The sequence below is a fragment of the Diceros bicornis genome, chromosome X, assembly GCF_020826845.1.
Source record: "Diceros bicornis minor isolate mBicDic1 chromosome X, mDicBic1.mat.cur, whole genome shotgun sequence".
NCBI classification, from domain to species: domain Eukaryota; kingdom Metazoa; phylum Chordata; class Mammalia; order Perissodactyla; family Rhinocerotidae; genus Diceros; species Diceros bicornis.
This window is the reverse complement of record NC_080781.1, coordinates 91,000,457-91,013,366: the sequence shown is the minus strand read 5'-3', so window position 1 is coordinate 91,013,366 and position 12,910 is coordinate 91,000,457. Positions and strand designations below refer to the sequence as shown.

General features: G+C 35.3%; 1 protein-coding gene across 4 annotated transcripts in view; it reads right to left on the bottom strand.

Annotated features, from left to right (window-relative positions):
• The window catches only part of DIAPH2 (diaphanous related formin 2), an 836,961-nt gene that overhangs the window by 280,424 nt on the left and 543,627 nt on the right, over positions 1-12,910 (bottom strand). For 2 of the 4 annotated variants that reach the window (XM_058536305.1, XM_058536306.1), the window contains one exon: positions 11,154-11,278. In XM_058536305.1, coding sequence (XP_058392288.1) covers positions 11,154-11,278 — 125 coding nt within the window. Of the gene's footprint in view, positions 1-10,570; positions 11,279-12,910 lie in introns of those variants that run through there. The other 2 variants (XM_058536303.1, XM_058536304.1) reach the window with 1 other exon arrangement.

Below are 12,910 nucleotides of genomic sequence, written 5' to 3'. Positions count from 1 at the left end.
CTGGTCTGTAACTCTCCAAAAAACCTCCCTCCAAGTTTTCAGTCAGAAGTGATCTTCCACCACTCTGAACTACTATTAAGATGATGTATGTGAACAATCTGTGCAGACCAAAAACCTCTATGGATGTACTAGGTTTTATTATTTTATAGAATGAATTTTCCATCATGTCTATTGCATTTATCATACCCACATTGTCTTATAGTCATTTGGGTATATTGTTGATTCTGTTTACAAATTTATATGTTTCTGAAATGAAAGGTCCATGTCTTATTCATTTTTGTATACCTCACAGTCCTAATGCTTTGTTCACAAGGCATATTGAGGCATTAAAAGAATGACAAAATATATGTGTGGGCAAAAGGGAGATACGACGTAGAGCAGAGGGCAAACTCTCTGTATCAATTATGTATTGATATCTGAATTTTTAGACAAATATGTTAGCTAACGTAACACGTATGCCCAATCATATGGCATCTCAATGCCTATAATCAATTAATTATTTTTAACACGCACTGTGAATTTAAGCTATTTAATTCTATAACAGGGGAATCACTGAACAAAATAAAGTTTAGTAATAAAAAAGTCATGTTTGTACACACAAAAAGGCCTATCATGTCTAGCTGATCATTCCAAATCTTAAATTTTGACTCTCCTTCAACCCAATCCTAGAATATCTGTATACAGCCCAGTTTGGGCGAGTTTTTGGAATGCAAAATCAATTCAATACTTACCTAATCAGACATAATTAGTGAGGGGCTATTTTGGGGTTTGTTTAAATAAAGACATTAAATGAATTTCAAAGTCATACAGAATCACATTTTGGATGACCCATGAGAGGATGTAGCAAAATATTTTTAACTACCACCTCTATAAAATACTCCAACATCCTTGAAATAAAATGTCAGCAGAGAGGAAAGCATGCATTCATTCATTCACCAGACATATGGTGAGCCCTACTATGTGCCAGGCACTTGGAGTACAAAAGATGATGACCACAAAACCAACACAGTAAACATCCTGCACACAGAGAGCTTAAGTTTCCGCAGGAGTTGAATCTCATCGCCTCCATGAAGCCGCTCCAAACCACAACTGCTCCAATCTGGTTAACTCTGCATTTAGAACCAATGTCACACAATTAAACTTTATTAGACTTCATCCTTTTAGCCACTTACTTCTTATAGGTGTGCTCTTACCTAAATGTTAAGCTTCTTAGGAGCAGAGAGAATATTTTGTACTTTATTTTTACGCTTCAGTCCCATGGCACCTAGTATAGTGCTAAGATCTGCAGTAGATGCTTAAATAAATATATGCTAATTGATTGATAAAAACATGGAAAGAAACATACCTTTGAACCTAGAGAAATTGTTGGTACAGCCAGTTCTCCAGTTCTTAATTATCTGTGCTAAGGGAGACGCTTAATGCAAAACAAAGGATAATATACAAGTCATTCCCATTTGGCTTTAGAATGCATTTCCATACTTAACTTTTCGTTTGGGTCTTTTGCTTGGTTTAGGAATACATTTCCAACAAAATAATGAAGTTGCAATGGTAACTCCCAACTGTGGTCAAAGCCGGAACACTGTCTCACTGACCAAAAAGAGGGGAAGAGATATTAAAATGCCTATTTAATTTTTATCCTGCGCTCTGCTCACTTAGCAATGAAATCATCATGTATTGTTTGTTGCTATCTTCTCTCTGTCAGTTTTACCTCCCTGACTACATTCCTTCTAGAGAGCAGGAAACATACCTTCCTGTTACTTTATAGGTGTCCTAGCATTTAGAATATCACCTCTCATGGAGTATGCAAGTATCTTCAAATTCCATTTGTTGTCTCTTCCTCTCTCCTAACAAAGTGAAAAAGGCAGGGATTTGTTTAATACTAAACATCTGGATACTCCTGGAGTAATTAGGTGTAAGGATCCTGCTTCCTCCACAAGTATTCACTACATTTTAAAGAATGTACCTTTTCTCTATCAGTCTAAAAAAAACAAACAAATCTAGATAGAACTTAGATTTTTAAATTAAGTTTGGCGTGCTCCACTTTGGTGGCCCGAGTTCAGTTCCCTGGTGTGGATCTACACTACTCGTCGGCAGCCACGCTGTGGCGATGACCAACAGACAAAATAGAGGAAAATTGGCACAGATGTTAGCTCAGGGCAAATCTTCCTCAGCAAAAATAAATAAATAAATAAAAATAAAAATACAAAAGAAAATGAAGTTGGACAAAAGTAGACTGTGGTTGTTTATAAAGAACATTTTCCTTGGGGTAAATAATCTATTTCCCATTTGTGAGGTTTAGGGCAGAATGATAAATGACACCCATATACGGTTTTCCATTTTACAAAGCATGTTCAAAGTCATTATTATATCTAGTCCTAGTAACAACATATGTGAGGTAGGCAAGGCAAGTATTATTGTTTCAGCTTTACAAATGGGGAAACAGAGCATCTTTCCTAAGTTCAAAAAGACCAAGGCTAGAACTTAGATCTATTGACACTCGGTCCAAATATCTTTTCATTCAAATGATTAATAAAAATGCTTTGTATTTGTATAGAACATTAAAGATCGAAAGTACTTTTATGTATACAGAACAGATAAAGCGGACAGAGTATTTCTCAACAGTGTGCAACATGAAATAGGATCTCTTCAGGTTCTGAGTCAGACCCATGATAAAGGAATCTAGTAACTGAACAGTCGCTGTGCACAAATTTGATAACGCCTTAGTAGATACAAAAAAGCCATTTACTAAATATTTGCTATTGATCAGGTAAAGAGGGGTTTATCTGATCATACCTTTACCCCTTGGAATCATTTTCAACTCAGTTACTCATGACTTTTCTCTACTCATACAACATCAGTTAGTGACTAGGTCCTATATCCTTTTGCTGATGATCTTTGGAAAGCTTTTTTATAGTTCTTTTTAAAATTTTTCATTGATTTTCCATTCTAACCTCTGGTGAGTCTCTTATCTTTAAATGAGTAGCTAAGATGTAATCCTCTCAATTTGATTATAATTCTAAATGTATATCTTATGAGATATATGTGTCATCAAAATTCAACTGGATAATTTTCAGCGATGTTAGTTATATATTTCTTTCCATTTCTAACTTCACTAATGAAGTGGAACAATGTAATAGGTTATCATACTATTTTACCTTTGCAACACAAAGGAGTGTACCATTACATGATTACTAAACATAATGACTTGCTTTCTTTTCTGGCATTTCTTTTTCAGTCTTCACCTTCGAAAGCTAATTCACTTTCTATATCTTAAAGTTTAAAACCAAAAGAAAAGAACAGGGAATGTTCAATGAAAAGCTAAGTTTACTTGCTATAATTTTCATAAGCTATATCTCAAACAGATCCTAACTAGAAATAACTGAACAGACTTCTATTAAAGAAAAAGATACTAATTATTTTTCTACATTATGATAATAGTACACGACCAATTTGGCGGCAAGAGTATATTACTTGAATAGTTATACTAACATCACTATCATGGCCTATAAACCATGTATTTAATATACTACACATGCTCTTCATAATTGAAAATAATACGAGTTTCAGTAAATTTTAAATCAAAGGAAAAGGCAACAAACTCAAAGATTTACTGCTACGATAACCAATTTATGCTCTTGTAAATAACAAACTGGCTTTAAGTCACTGTGTATTTGCTACATGTTCTCTGGTACACATGCATACACAAAAACACAATTTATTGTATTTTGGTGATTTATTTTTTCAAGGTTTTTTTAAATTATTTCCACTCAATTTGAATAAATCTAACAGAAAGGTTTTTAATCTCTAAAACTTAGCTTCTGGTGGGAATGATGAGAATTTGTCAGGTTGGGGGTACATTAACTCTTTCAGACAAATTATGTCCCATTTTATGTTCTGAAAAAGATGAATTCCCAGATGAGTCTCTAGTGGCCTGTAAGGGTTTATACACCCTCTAACTGAGCAGTATATCCTCTTCTCACTGTCAGCATCATGCACCAGATGTCTATCAATTCCCTAAACACAGTTTGAAAAATGTAGCTCATAGTCTATGTAATTTCAGGCTGAAGTTCAAACAAGCAAGACTTCTCAAATAGAAAATTTTTGTGCTGACCGATTCTACAAAACATATGCTCCATTCAGACAGTTTCTCAGAATGTGATTTTTATTTAAGAGTTTTAGAGATGATTCTTAATACCTGCATTTTAAATCAAAACACAATAAAGGAATAACATTGGAAACATGTTAGACCCCTTTCTTTTGTCAAACTGAAGTTATGCTAGGATAACACGCTAACATTATCTATTTACTTGCCATAATGTTGTTTAACATTAATCATTATACAGTGAACTCTAACCTATTTAAATAAAAAATTATTAAGACCACCTTCTACAAAGCAGTGTGCTAGGCTATTGTAGAGTACTCAAAGATGAATAAGAATCTGTATCTCAAAAGATTTTATAACCCAGTGTGCAAAACAGGCATGCACATAAGCAGAGTAGAGGCAAGCCAGCAAGTACAATAATCTAAGTATTAAAATGTTATGAGAACACAGGGGACAGGGAAATTAATTTTGATTGCTATCATTAAGGAAGGCTTTCTGGAGGGGATGGTGTAAGTGAGCAGCTAATTTTTAAATTAGTTTACAAACCTTTCAAAAAGAAAATTTTTCCCATTTGAGGGAGATTGGAAAGGAAGCAATAACTAGTTTCACAGTGAATGGAATTCATCCCAGATTTAAGAAGCTTTCTGATGTTGGAGGCAGCACAATACCATGGTTATGAGCACAAAGCTTGGAGTCTGAAAGGCTTGAATCCAGACTTGAATCCTGGCCCTCAGTAATCAGAATTACTATGTACATGATTTCACACACGTGGCTGAACCTTTGAACCTCTGTAGCCTCAATTTTCACATATTTAAAATGGGGTTAATAATAGTACCCACCTCATAGGATGGCTTTCTAGATCACTTAAGATTGTGTGTGTGTGTGTGTGTGTGTGTGTGTGTGTGTATTTTTTCCTAGCATTGTGACTGGCACATGACATTCATTAAACAGTTGCTATTATTACTATTTTCTTATAATTTTTATTTTTATTAATATTATAAATGATTATACTTTCTATTTCAAATCAATGCACAAATAATTGAAATAAAAAACGTCCCAACACCATTATGAAGAGTGTGTATTTCAAAGTATGCTCACAATCTTCCTTTTTAAAAAAGCAATATTGGGGCCGGCCCGGTGGTGCAAGTGTTTAAGTGTGTGACAGCCCAGGGTTCGCCGGGTTAGGATTCCCGGCGCGCGACGACACACCGCTTGGCAAGCCATGCTGTGGCGGCATCCCACATAAAGTGGAGGAAGATGGGCATGGATGATAGTCCAGGGCGGGTCTTCCTCAGCAAAAAAAGAGGAGGATTGGCAGATGTTAGCACAGGGCTGATCTCCTCACAAAAAAAATTAAAAAAAGCAATATTTTCCCCATGTGGTTTTCTAAAACATAGTATATGCATTTCAATGTACGCATTATCTCCATTACTGACCACGCTTTTTTGTTTGTTTGTTTGTTTATCCTGGCTCCTCTCTCCCGGTGCAATTTCATTTAAAAAGCCCGGTGGCGCAGTGGTTAAGTTTGCGTGCACCACTTCAGCGGCCCAGGGTTCGCAGGTTCTGATCCCAGGCGCAGACCAATGCACCGCTTGTCAAGCCATGCTGTGGCGGCATCCCATATAAAGTAGAGGAAGATGGGCACGGATGTTAGCCCAGGACCAATCTTCCTCAGCAAAAAGAGGAGGATTGGCATCGGATGTTTGCTCAGGGCTAATCTTCCTCACAAAAAAGAAAAAAAAGTAAAACGTTTTCCTTTGAATTTCCTAATTTTCTGAATTTGAGATCAGTAGGCAATTGAAGGTAAGGAGAGAGAGTCAGAGCCAGTGACCTTCCCTCCAGTCTAGCCTAAAGTTCTTGATTTTTTTTTAGGAGCTAGAAAATAGCATGGGTTACTATAGTCATACAAAGAAAAGGTTTTGCTCTTGAGGTTTCTTTTTGTTTTTGTTTTGTCAATTTTATATAGCATCTATTTTACAAAGTGTGGATCATCATCTCACTAAAACCTGTTACTGGCATGTTCTCAGAGGTGATTAATGTTACTGTGGTTGAATAATAACTGTTTTTTCATCTTTTTAAAAATTATTCTCATAATAAAGAATAGTGGAATAAAAATTAACATGATTGTGGTACAGTGGAGACCCCAAATCTGTTTTGAATTTTCTGGTAAGGACAATGTGCTTCCTCAGTAACTTGATTTTTAACCACTTCAAATGACTCTCCCTCCTACTATGAGGAAATCCCAGGTGTTGATAGTTAGTTGACAGGGTGTTAATGTCATTAACATTCTGTCAGCTCTTCTTGTCAATGTGTTAATGGTGCCCCTACTGCTCAGTCATTCCCTGTCCTCCACTTGGTGAAATGATTTAGCCAGCAGTCAATCAAAAAGCTAAGCTGATTTTGGGCAATAAACAGCCCTGCTATCGACAAAATCTATGTGAGTAAATGTGGTAAGAAATTTGTCTACAGGATATAAGCAGTAAGGTCAACATTGTGGTTAGTGTGCTTTTTAGACAGTTTAAGATGTTAAGAATGGATCACAACACACATTTAAAAGTCTAAGAAGCCCTCTTTTAAGAATGGTCTTCTTTCCTGTTGGAAAGAGCAAGGAGCAGTTAGTTGAGATGCTTTGATTTAAAAAAAAAGGAAAGAAAAACTCTTTCACAGTCACTGGTCAAGCAAACAAAAGCTGCAAAAATCAGAATCTACATATAATGTCAAGTCAAAGAGAACAGGCCTAATGATTATCAAGAAATCCATTCACAATGTTCCCTGCCACCTCTCTTAAGCATGGGTTATTTTTCAAAACTTTGAAACCAGACATGATTCTGAACATCACCACAATATTTGCAATAGGGGCCACACGCAGACACAGACTACATGATTCCTGGTAACGTTAAAAGATAAAAAGAGATGACCTCTAGAAATTGATTAATTAAAAACAAATGGGACCATGGCAAATAACTTTATGAGTTATTGAAGTTACCCTGACACAATTCGAGCTCACTACAATGACACAGAAACAACTGTGGTTAATTTTATCATCAGATATGGAAAATCCTCCTCATTTAATAAATGAGAACATTTTTCAAAAGCTTAAGTACGTAAACTTAGGCAGTGTCTGATACATAGTAAACATTCAATAAATAAGAGTGATTATCATCATTTTTATAACTTACTAAAAAAGGAATATAGATTCTATTTCAATTCACTGTACAAACAATTGAACTAAAAACTTTCAATACTATTATCATGATGAGCATATTAGCATGAAGAATACTAAGAACTTTGCTTTCTAAAAAATCAGGATAATATTAATAATTTTCCCATACGGTTATTTGGAGTTTTGAACAATGTGCATTTCAATATACACAGCACTATTATATCCATTATAGACCATTCCCTTTGATCCTAAAACCTCCCTACTAAGATTTATAAGAGAATTTTCCCCATTCTCCCTGTTTTGTATAAAATTGTATTGGATTTTGCATAAAATTTATCTTGTATAAAATTAATTTTGCTTATTTTATTCTTTCCATCTACTTTTTTGAGTCAGAACAAGCAACCAATTTTGGGCAGAAAAAGGGAGACAGAGGTGATGAGCTTCTGGCTCATCAGAAAGCCACTGGCTATTCTTAGTATGGAGTATCCCTTCTAAAACTGGTTACACTTTACATGCACGCTCTAAAAAGGTGATTCAATGTTACTCAAGATCCCAAGAAGATTTACGTAAAGAAAAGTTTTATAACTATAAGCACAGCCTTCCACTGTTTAACAATATCCCTTTTGAAGTGCTAAGTAAAAGCAGGAACTTGGACAAGATGATCTCCATTGTCTCTAGCTATAACGTTCTGTGATTCAACACATACTGAGTGCCGACATGTTGCTAGGTGCTGGGCATTGTTATCGGCATACAGAAATTAACACACCAGACATGATCTCGGCCATGGGGACAGCAAGACAGAGAAGCGAGTAAATGCCAGACTGTCACCAGCTTGAGGTCAAGTTTTCTATCTTGTGCACTGTTGTATTTCATGGCCTGGCAATGTCTAGCATATTATAGGTGTTCAATCAATATTGTTGATACCAGCTCAACACAAAGTTGACATGAGGGAAGCCATATTGTAGAAAAAAACCATATTGTAACTTTGAATGACCTCTGATTAACTGACATGCTCTGTGGATTTTATGGCCTCTCCCAGTTGCAATAAATAGATAACTTTGTTTTTTTGAGTTCTTTAGGAATGTGGTGACCCCCAGGCAGAGAGTCTATGCTGACAGCCATATTCAATGACAACTGGAAGATGAGGGTACAGGGTGTTGCTCTGGTCTCTGATGCATATCCAGTAAAACCAAACACTATCAGGAACTAAGAACAGATGTCTGCCCCCACCCGGAGATCAGATGGATGCCCCCACCCTGAGATTAAATATCTGCCTCCACTTGGAGATTAGATGTCTGCCCCCACCCTGAGAACAGATGCCTCCCCCACCTGGAGACCAGCCCCTATATAACTGGCCTGTAGTCTTTGTTCTGTAAGATGGTTCTTTCGGACATTAGTCGGCCATTTCCCCCCTTGCTAGCAAGCTGTAATAAACTGCCCTTTCTCTGCCACCATCTTGCCTCTGACAATTGGCTTTTGTCTCGCAGCCAGCAGATCGTGCCCTTTGTGCGGTAACGTTGTGAAAGAGTAAGGGTAAACATAGGGTGCTATGGGACTGAGTCCAACCTGGAGATTTGGTGAAGATTCAATCTGCAGATTAGTTGCTCTCTGGCCATCAGGCAATTCCTGCTAACTATAGCACTGACATTCTTCTGAAAGCCCAGAGGTGTGGCAGTGCTATCCAGTTTTTGAACTCATAGTCCTTCCAGAGAGATTACTGTTTAAGTAGTTAAGGTTACTTGCAAGGGAAGCTACTCCCATACTTGCGCCTGCAGTTATTCAATTTAAAGGGCAGTGACCTGAAGCAAAACAATTTCTGGCAGGGGACAGAAACATTGAAAAGATCATCCAGTACAAAGAATCCTATACTAGAAATAAAATCATGGTTCTAATTTTAAAACAGAATCAAGTATTCCACAATAAAATATCCTTCTCTTTTGGAACTGCCAAGGAACTAGAAAAAATATTAAGTAGGCACCAGAATTCATATCACATATATCCATATGACGATTATGCATTTTGTTTGTCATTTTCTAGAAGATTGAAACTCTCAGTGGGTGCCCAAGCAGTCTTCCAAAGCAAGAATGATTTGAGCAACAGGTTCTATCATTGTTATTCATTAATTTGGAGTTTTTAAGCAACTCAACTCAATATTCTAAATTTTCTTCTAAAATAAATTGCTGTATATTTTGTTTTTTAAAAAATATGATATGCAAATAACAGCCCCATACATTTTAATATAGTTTTCAATCCCCTTGTGGACAAACAGTCACACTTTAGTGCCACTTAAATGAAGACTAACCATTCATTTGTAAAATACAGATACAGAAGGCTCTGGATTTTCATTTTAAAGTGCTTAATTACCTGCATAAAGAGAGAAATAAAATAAAGAGTCCAGGCCAGGTTCATGAGGGTTTGAAATTACTTTTCTTTTTCTAAATGAGCAACAAAGACTCCTCAATGTTGCAAGTTGTTGTGTGGCCAAAAGCCAACTGTAGAAGAAAATATTAAAAAGAACAAGGGGATCGGGAACTAAATTCAAATATACGAGGCAAGAACCAAAATCAAAAGTTGAAAAATATAGGTAGTGTTTCCAGCCACAGGACAATAGAACATATTTGAAAGAAAAATCTAATCAGCCATAAAGTTAAATCTCCCCATTAAGTATTCTAATGAGAGCAGTTATGTAATCCAAGGTTATTTTTGAGGATTTCCTGCCTCTATCCACAAACTTATGTTTCTAATATTCCTATTTATGAAAGTACTCAGCATCACTAAAGGACCACACGAAACAAGGTATTAATTCATGAACCAAAAGACCGAGAAGGAAAAGAAAATTTCATGTAAATCTAAATTGCCATTCTCAAGCAATTCGAGTTTAGTACCGTAACTTCCAAGTTGGGCAGAAAAGAAAGCGGATCAGAGAAGAAAAAGGCAATAGATTTAACCTTGAAACAAGGTGACTGCCATACAGTTGAAGGAATTTCCTTATTATCAGATAAAGAATTTACAGTATTTATTCTCTCTAGAGATATAAAATAGTGAATCAATCTGTAGTTCAAGATATTTATTTAAACCCAGAGGGGGATGATACAGCTTTAACTTTTGAAAACCAAAATAGAAAAAAAAAAATATCAGCTCTAATATAGTTTATCTTTAGACACCAGATTTAACATTAAACAATTCAAGCTAAATGCTATTTCTCAAGTCCTCCTTTTGTATATTCCTGTAATTTATATGAATATACTGTATGTAAAAATAGAGGTTTAAAAGCATTTATTTAGCAGGAAATGCTTAATGTGCTACAGATAAATACTACGATTTATGTAAATACATAACCTACTGATCAATTCATCTATCGATCCATCCAGGCATCCATTTTATCCTTAACAATCCTTTCAGTCTACTGATAATAGTCATATACTCTGCCCTTGAAACTACGTGTGCCCTCGGAAAATACCTGCACACACACCAAGAGAAAAAAAAATCTCTGACCAACAAAAATCTTCTCCTGTTGATCATTTCCTTTAAGCAAGTGGTTACATAAGGAGATTCTTCGTTTTGTTTTGTTTTGTTTTAGGTCTAATCAAGCCTCATAAGACTTACCTTGCATATCTTGTGGGCCTTCAAATGAAATTCTCCTTTGAGAAATGGCATTTTTTTCTTATACAGTTGTTCTCTTGCCTACTCTACCTGGTTCAAAAAATCATGAACTAAAATTGATGCTACTAATATAAACACAGCCTATACACAAATTCATCCAGACAGTGTAAACAGAATGGTAAGTTTAGAACTAACCACGTAGTAAATAGACAGATAGACAGAAAAACAGACACGCACATACACACAGAAACTAACAAACAAAATACTTAAATAAATAAAGGATATCGTCATCTTTTCCACAAACTTATCATGTTGATTTTCTGTTTGGGGGAATTTCTTGATGTCACGTTCCAGATGAACAATCTGCTGTTCCATCGCTGCAAGGTTGCTCTTGAGAATCTGAGCTGAAACTAAACAACAACGTGCAAAGCATTTAGAATATTTTACCAGTTAGTCCACAAAACAACTAAAAGAAAACAGTATCAGTCAAAGTATTTTTTTAATGTGGAAAATTGTTCCATGAAGTCAACTCACATTTTTCTGAATTACTGCTCATAAAAATTGTATGCTCCATAAAATAAGTGAAAATGTGTAATATAATACACCAAATCATCATGTTTAATATGGGAATGTCACCATTTTATTCAGCCATTAGTTCAAATGAATCCATTTCTATTTAAATTTATTGATGGAATTCCTAATATTTCATTCTTTAAAATCTAATTTGAAGATTAAAGAGAAACTAAGGTTCAAAGAGATCGTATCTTATTAATGCATGTTCTTGGCTATATAAATGATTTAAGGTTAAATTACATAAAAGGATCAAATATTTTTCTTTTGTTGAAATATCCTGGTTTTTATAAACCAACATCTACGGTAAAAGTTCCTGTCTTTAGTACTTTTCATACTCACAAAGATGTGAAAAATAACTGTTGATAAATAAAGAGAATTTAGAGCAACCCCTAGCAAACACATATGTGCAGACACACCCACAAAGCTTCAGCCTGCCCTCAAACACTATCATTAGTTGCTTTAATTACCCCTAACATTCTCTGCACTTTTCTTTTTCTCTCCTCATTGACAACCAATAATTTTAAGTATTCTATTCAAACTGCTCCTAAATACATGCACACTTTCCAGATCTCTCCTGATGTCTTCTTTTCACAGAGGTATTTTTTTTTAACTTATACAATTTTATAGATACTCTATTACTGCATGACTGCCAATTACGTATGAAGACACTTCTATCAATATCAACGGGATTGGGCAGGGTTCTAGCTGAAAAGACAAGGCAAGTCTTAGAATTTGATAGGTAGCCTGTGACACTGGCTTTTCAATCCAGGCCTCTGAAACACTGTTCTTTTCATTAAAGAACCGTGAAACAGAAATAGAATAATATTACAATTCTTTTTTATTTTCTAAAGTAAATTTTGGTCTCATTCAGAGGTATATCAGAATTACAATGAAAAATTGAAGAGACTGACAAAATCAATCCTCTGGCAAATTTCAGCCAAACTCTTCTGATACAAATTCATCACACTGACGCCAACACCTTTATAACTCAACGAGGAGAAATTGTCTTAAATATACATGGAAATTCAAGACACTGAAAATCAAACACCAACACTAAAGACAAATTATTTTTTTTCTTTTAATCTGTCATTTCAAAAAGCTCTGTCCAATTTAGTTCCATTTGTTTAGATCTGACAATATCTTGGAAATTATTCTTTATTGGAGAAGTTTAAGAGAGTTTTCTGTCTTGCCAATAATTTGCTAATGGGTTGGCAATCATCGCTTGCCTTATTTAAAGAATGAGTTTGCTGTGGAGGAAATCATTCTCTCTGATCAAATTTTTTTCCTTAGGTTTTTTCCAGTAGATTCTTGCTAATTATTCAAAAGGTTTCTCCTTCCTCCCTTTTTTGACTGAAAAACTGAAGATATAAATTGACATGTTGTTTATGTCATTTAGGTTTCTTGGAAGAAATAAACTCATAATACCTTTCTGCAATAAACAAATGTGCCCACAGGCGAGGTTTAGGTGA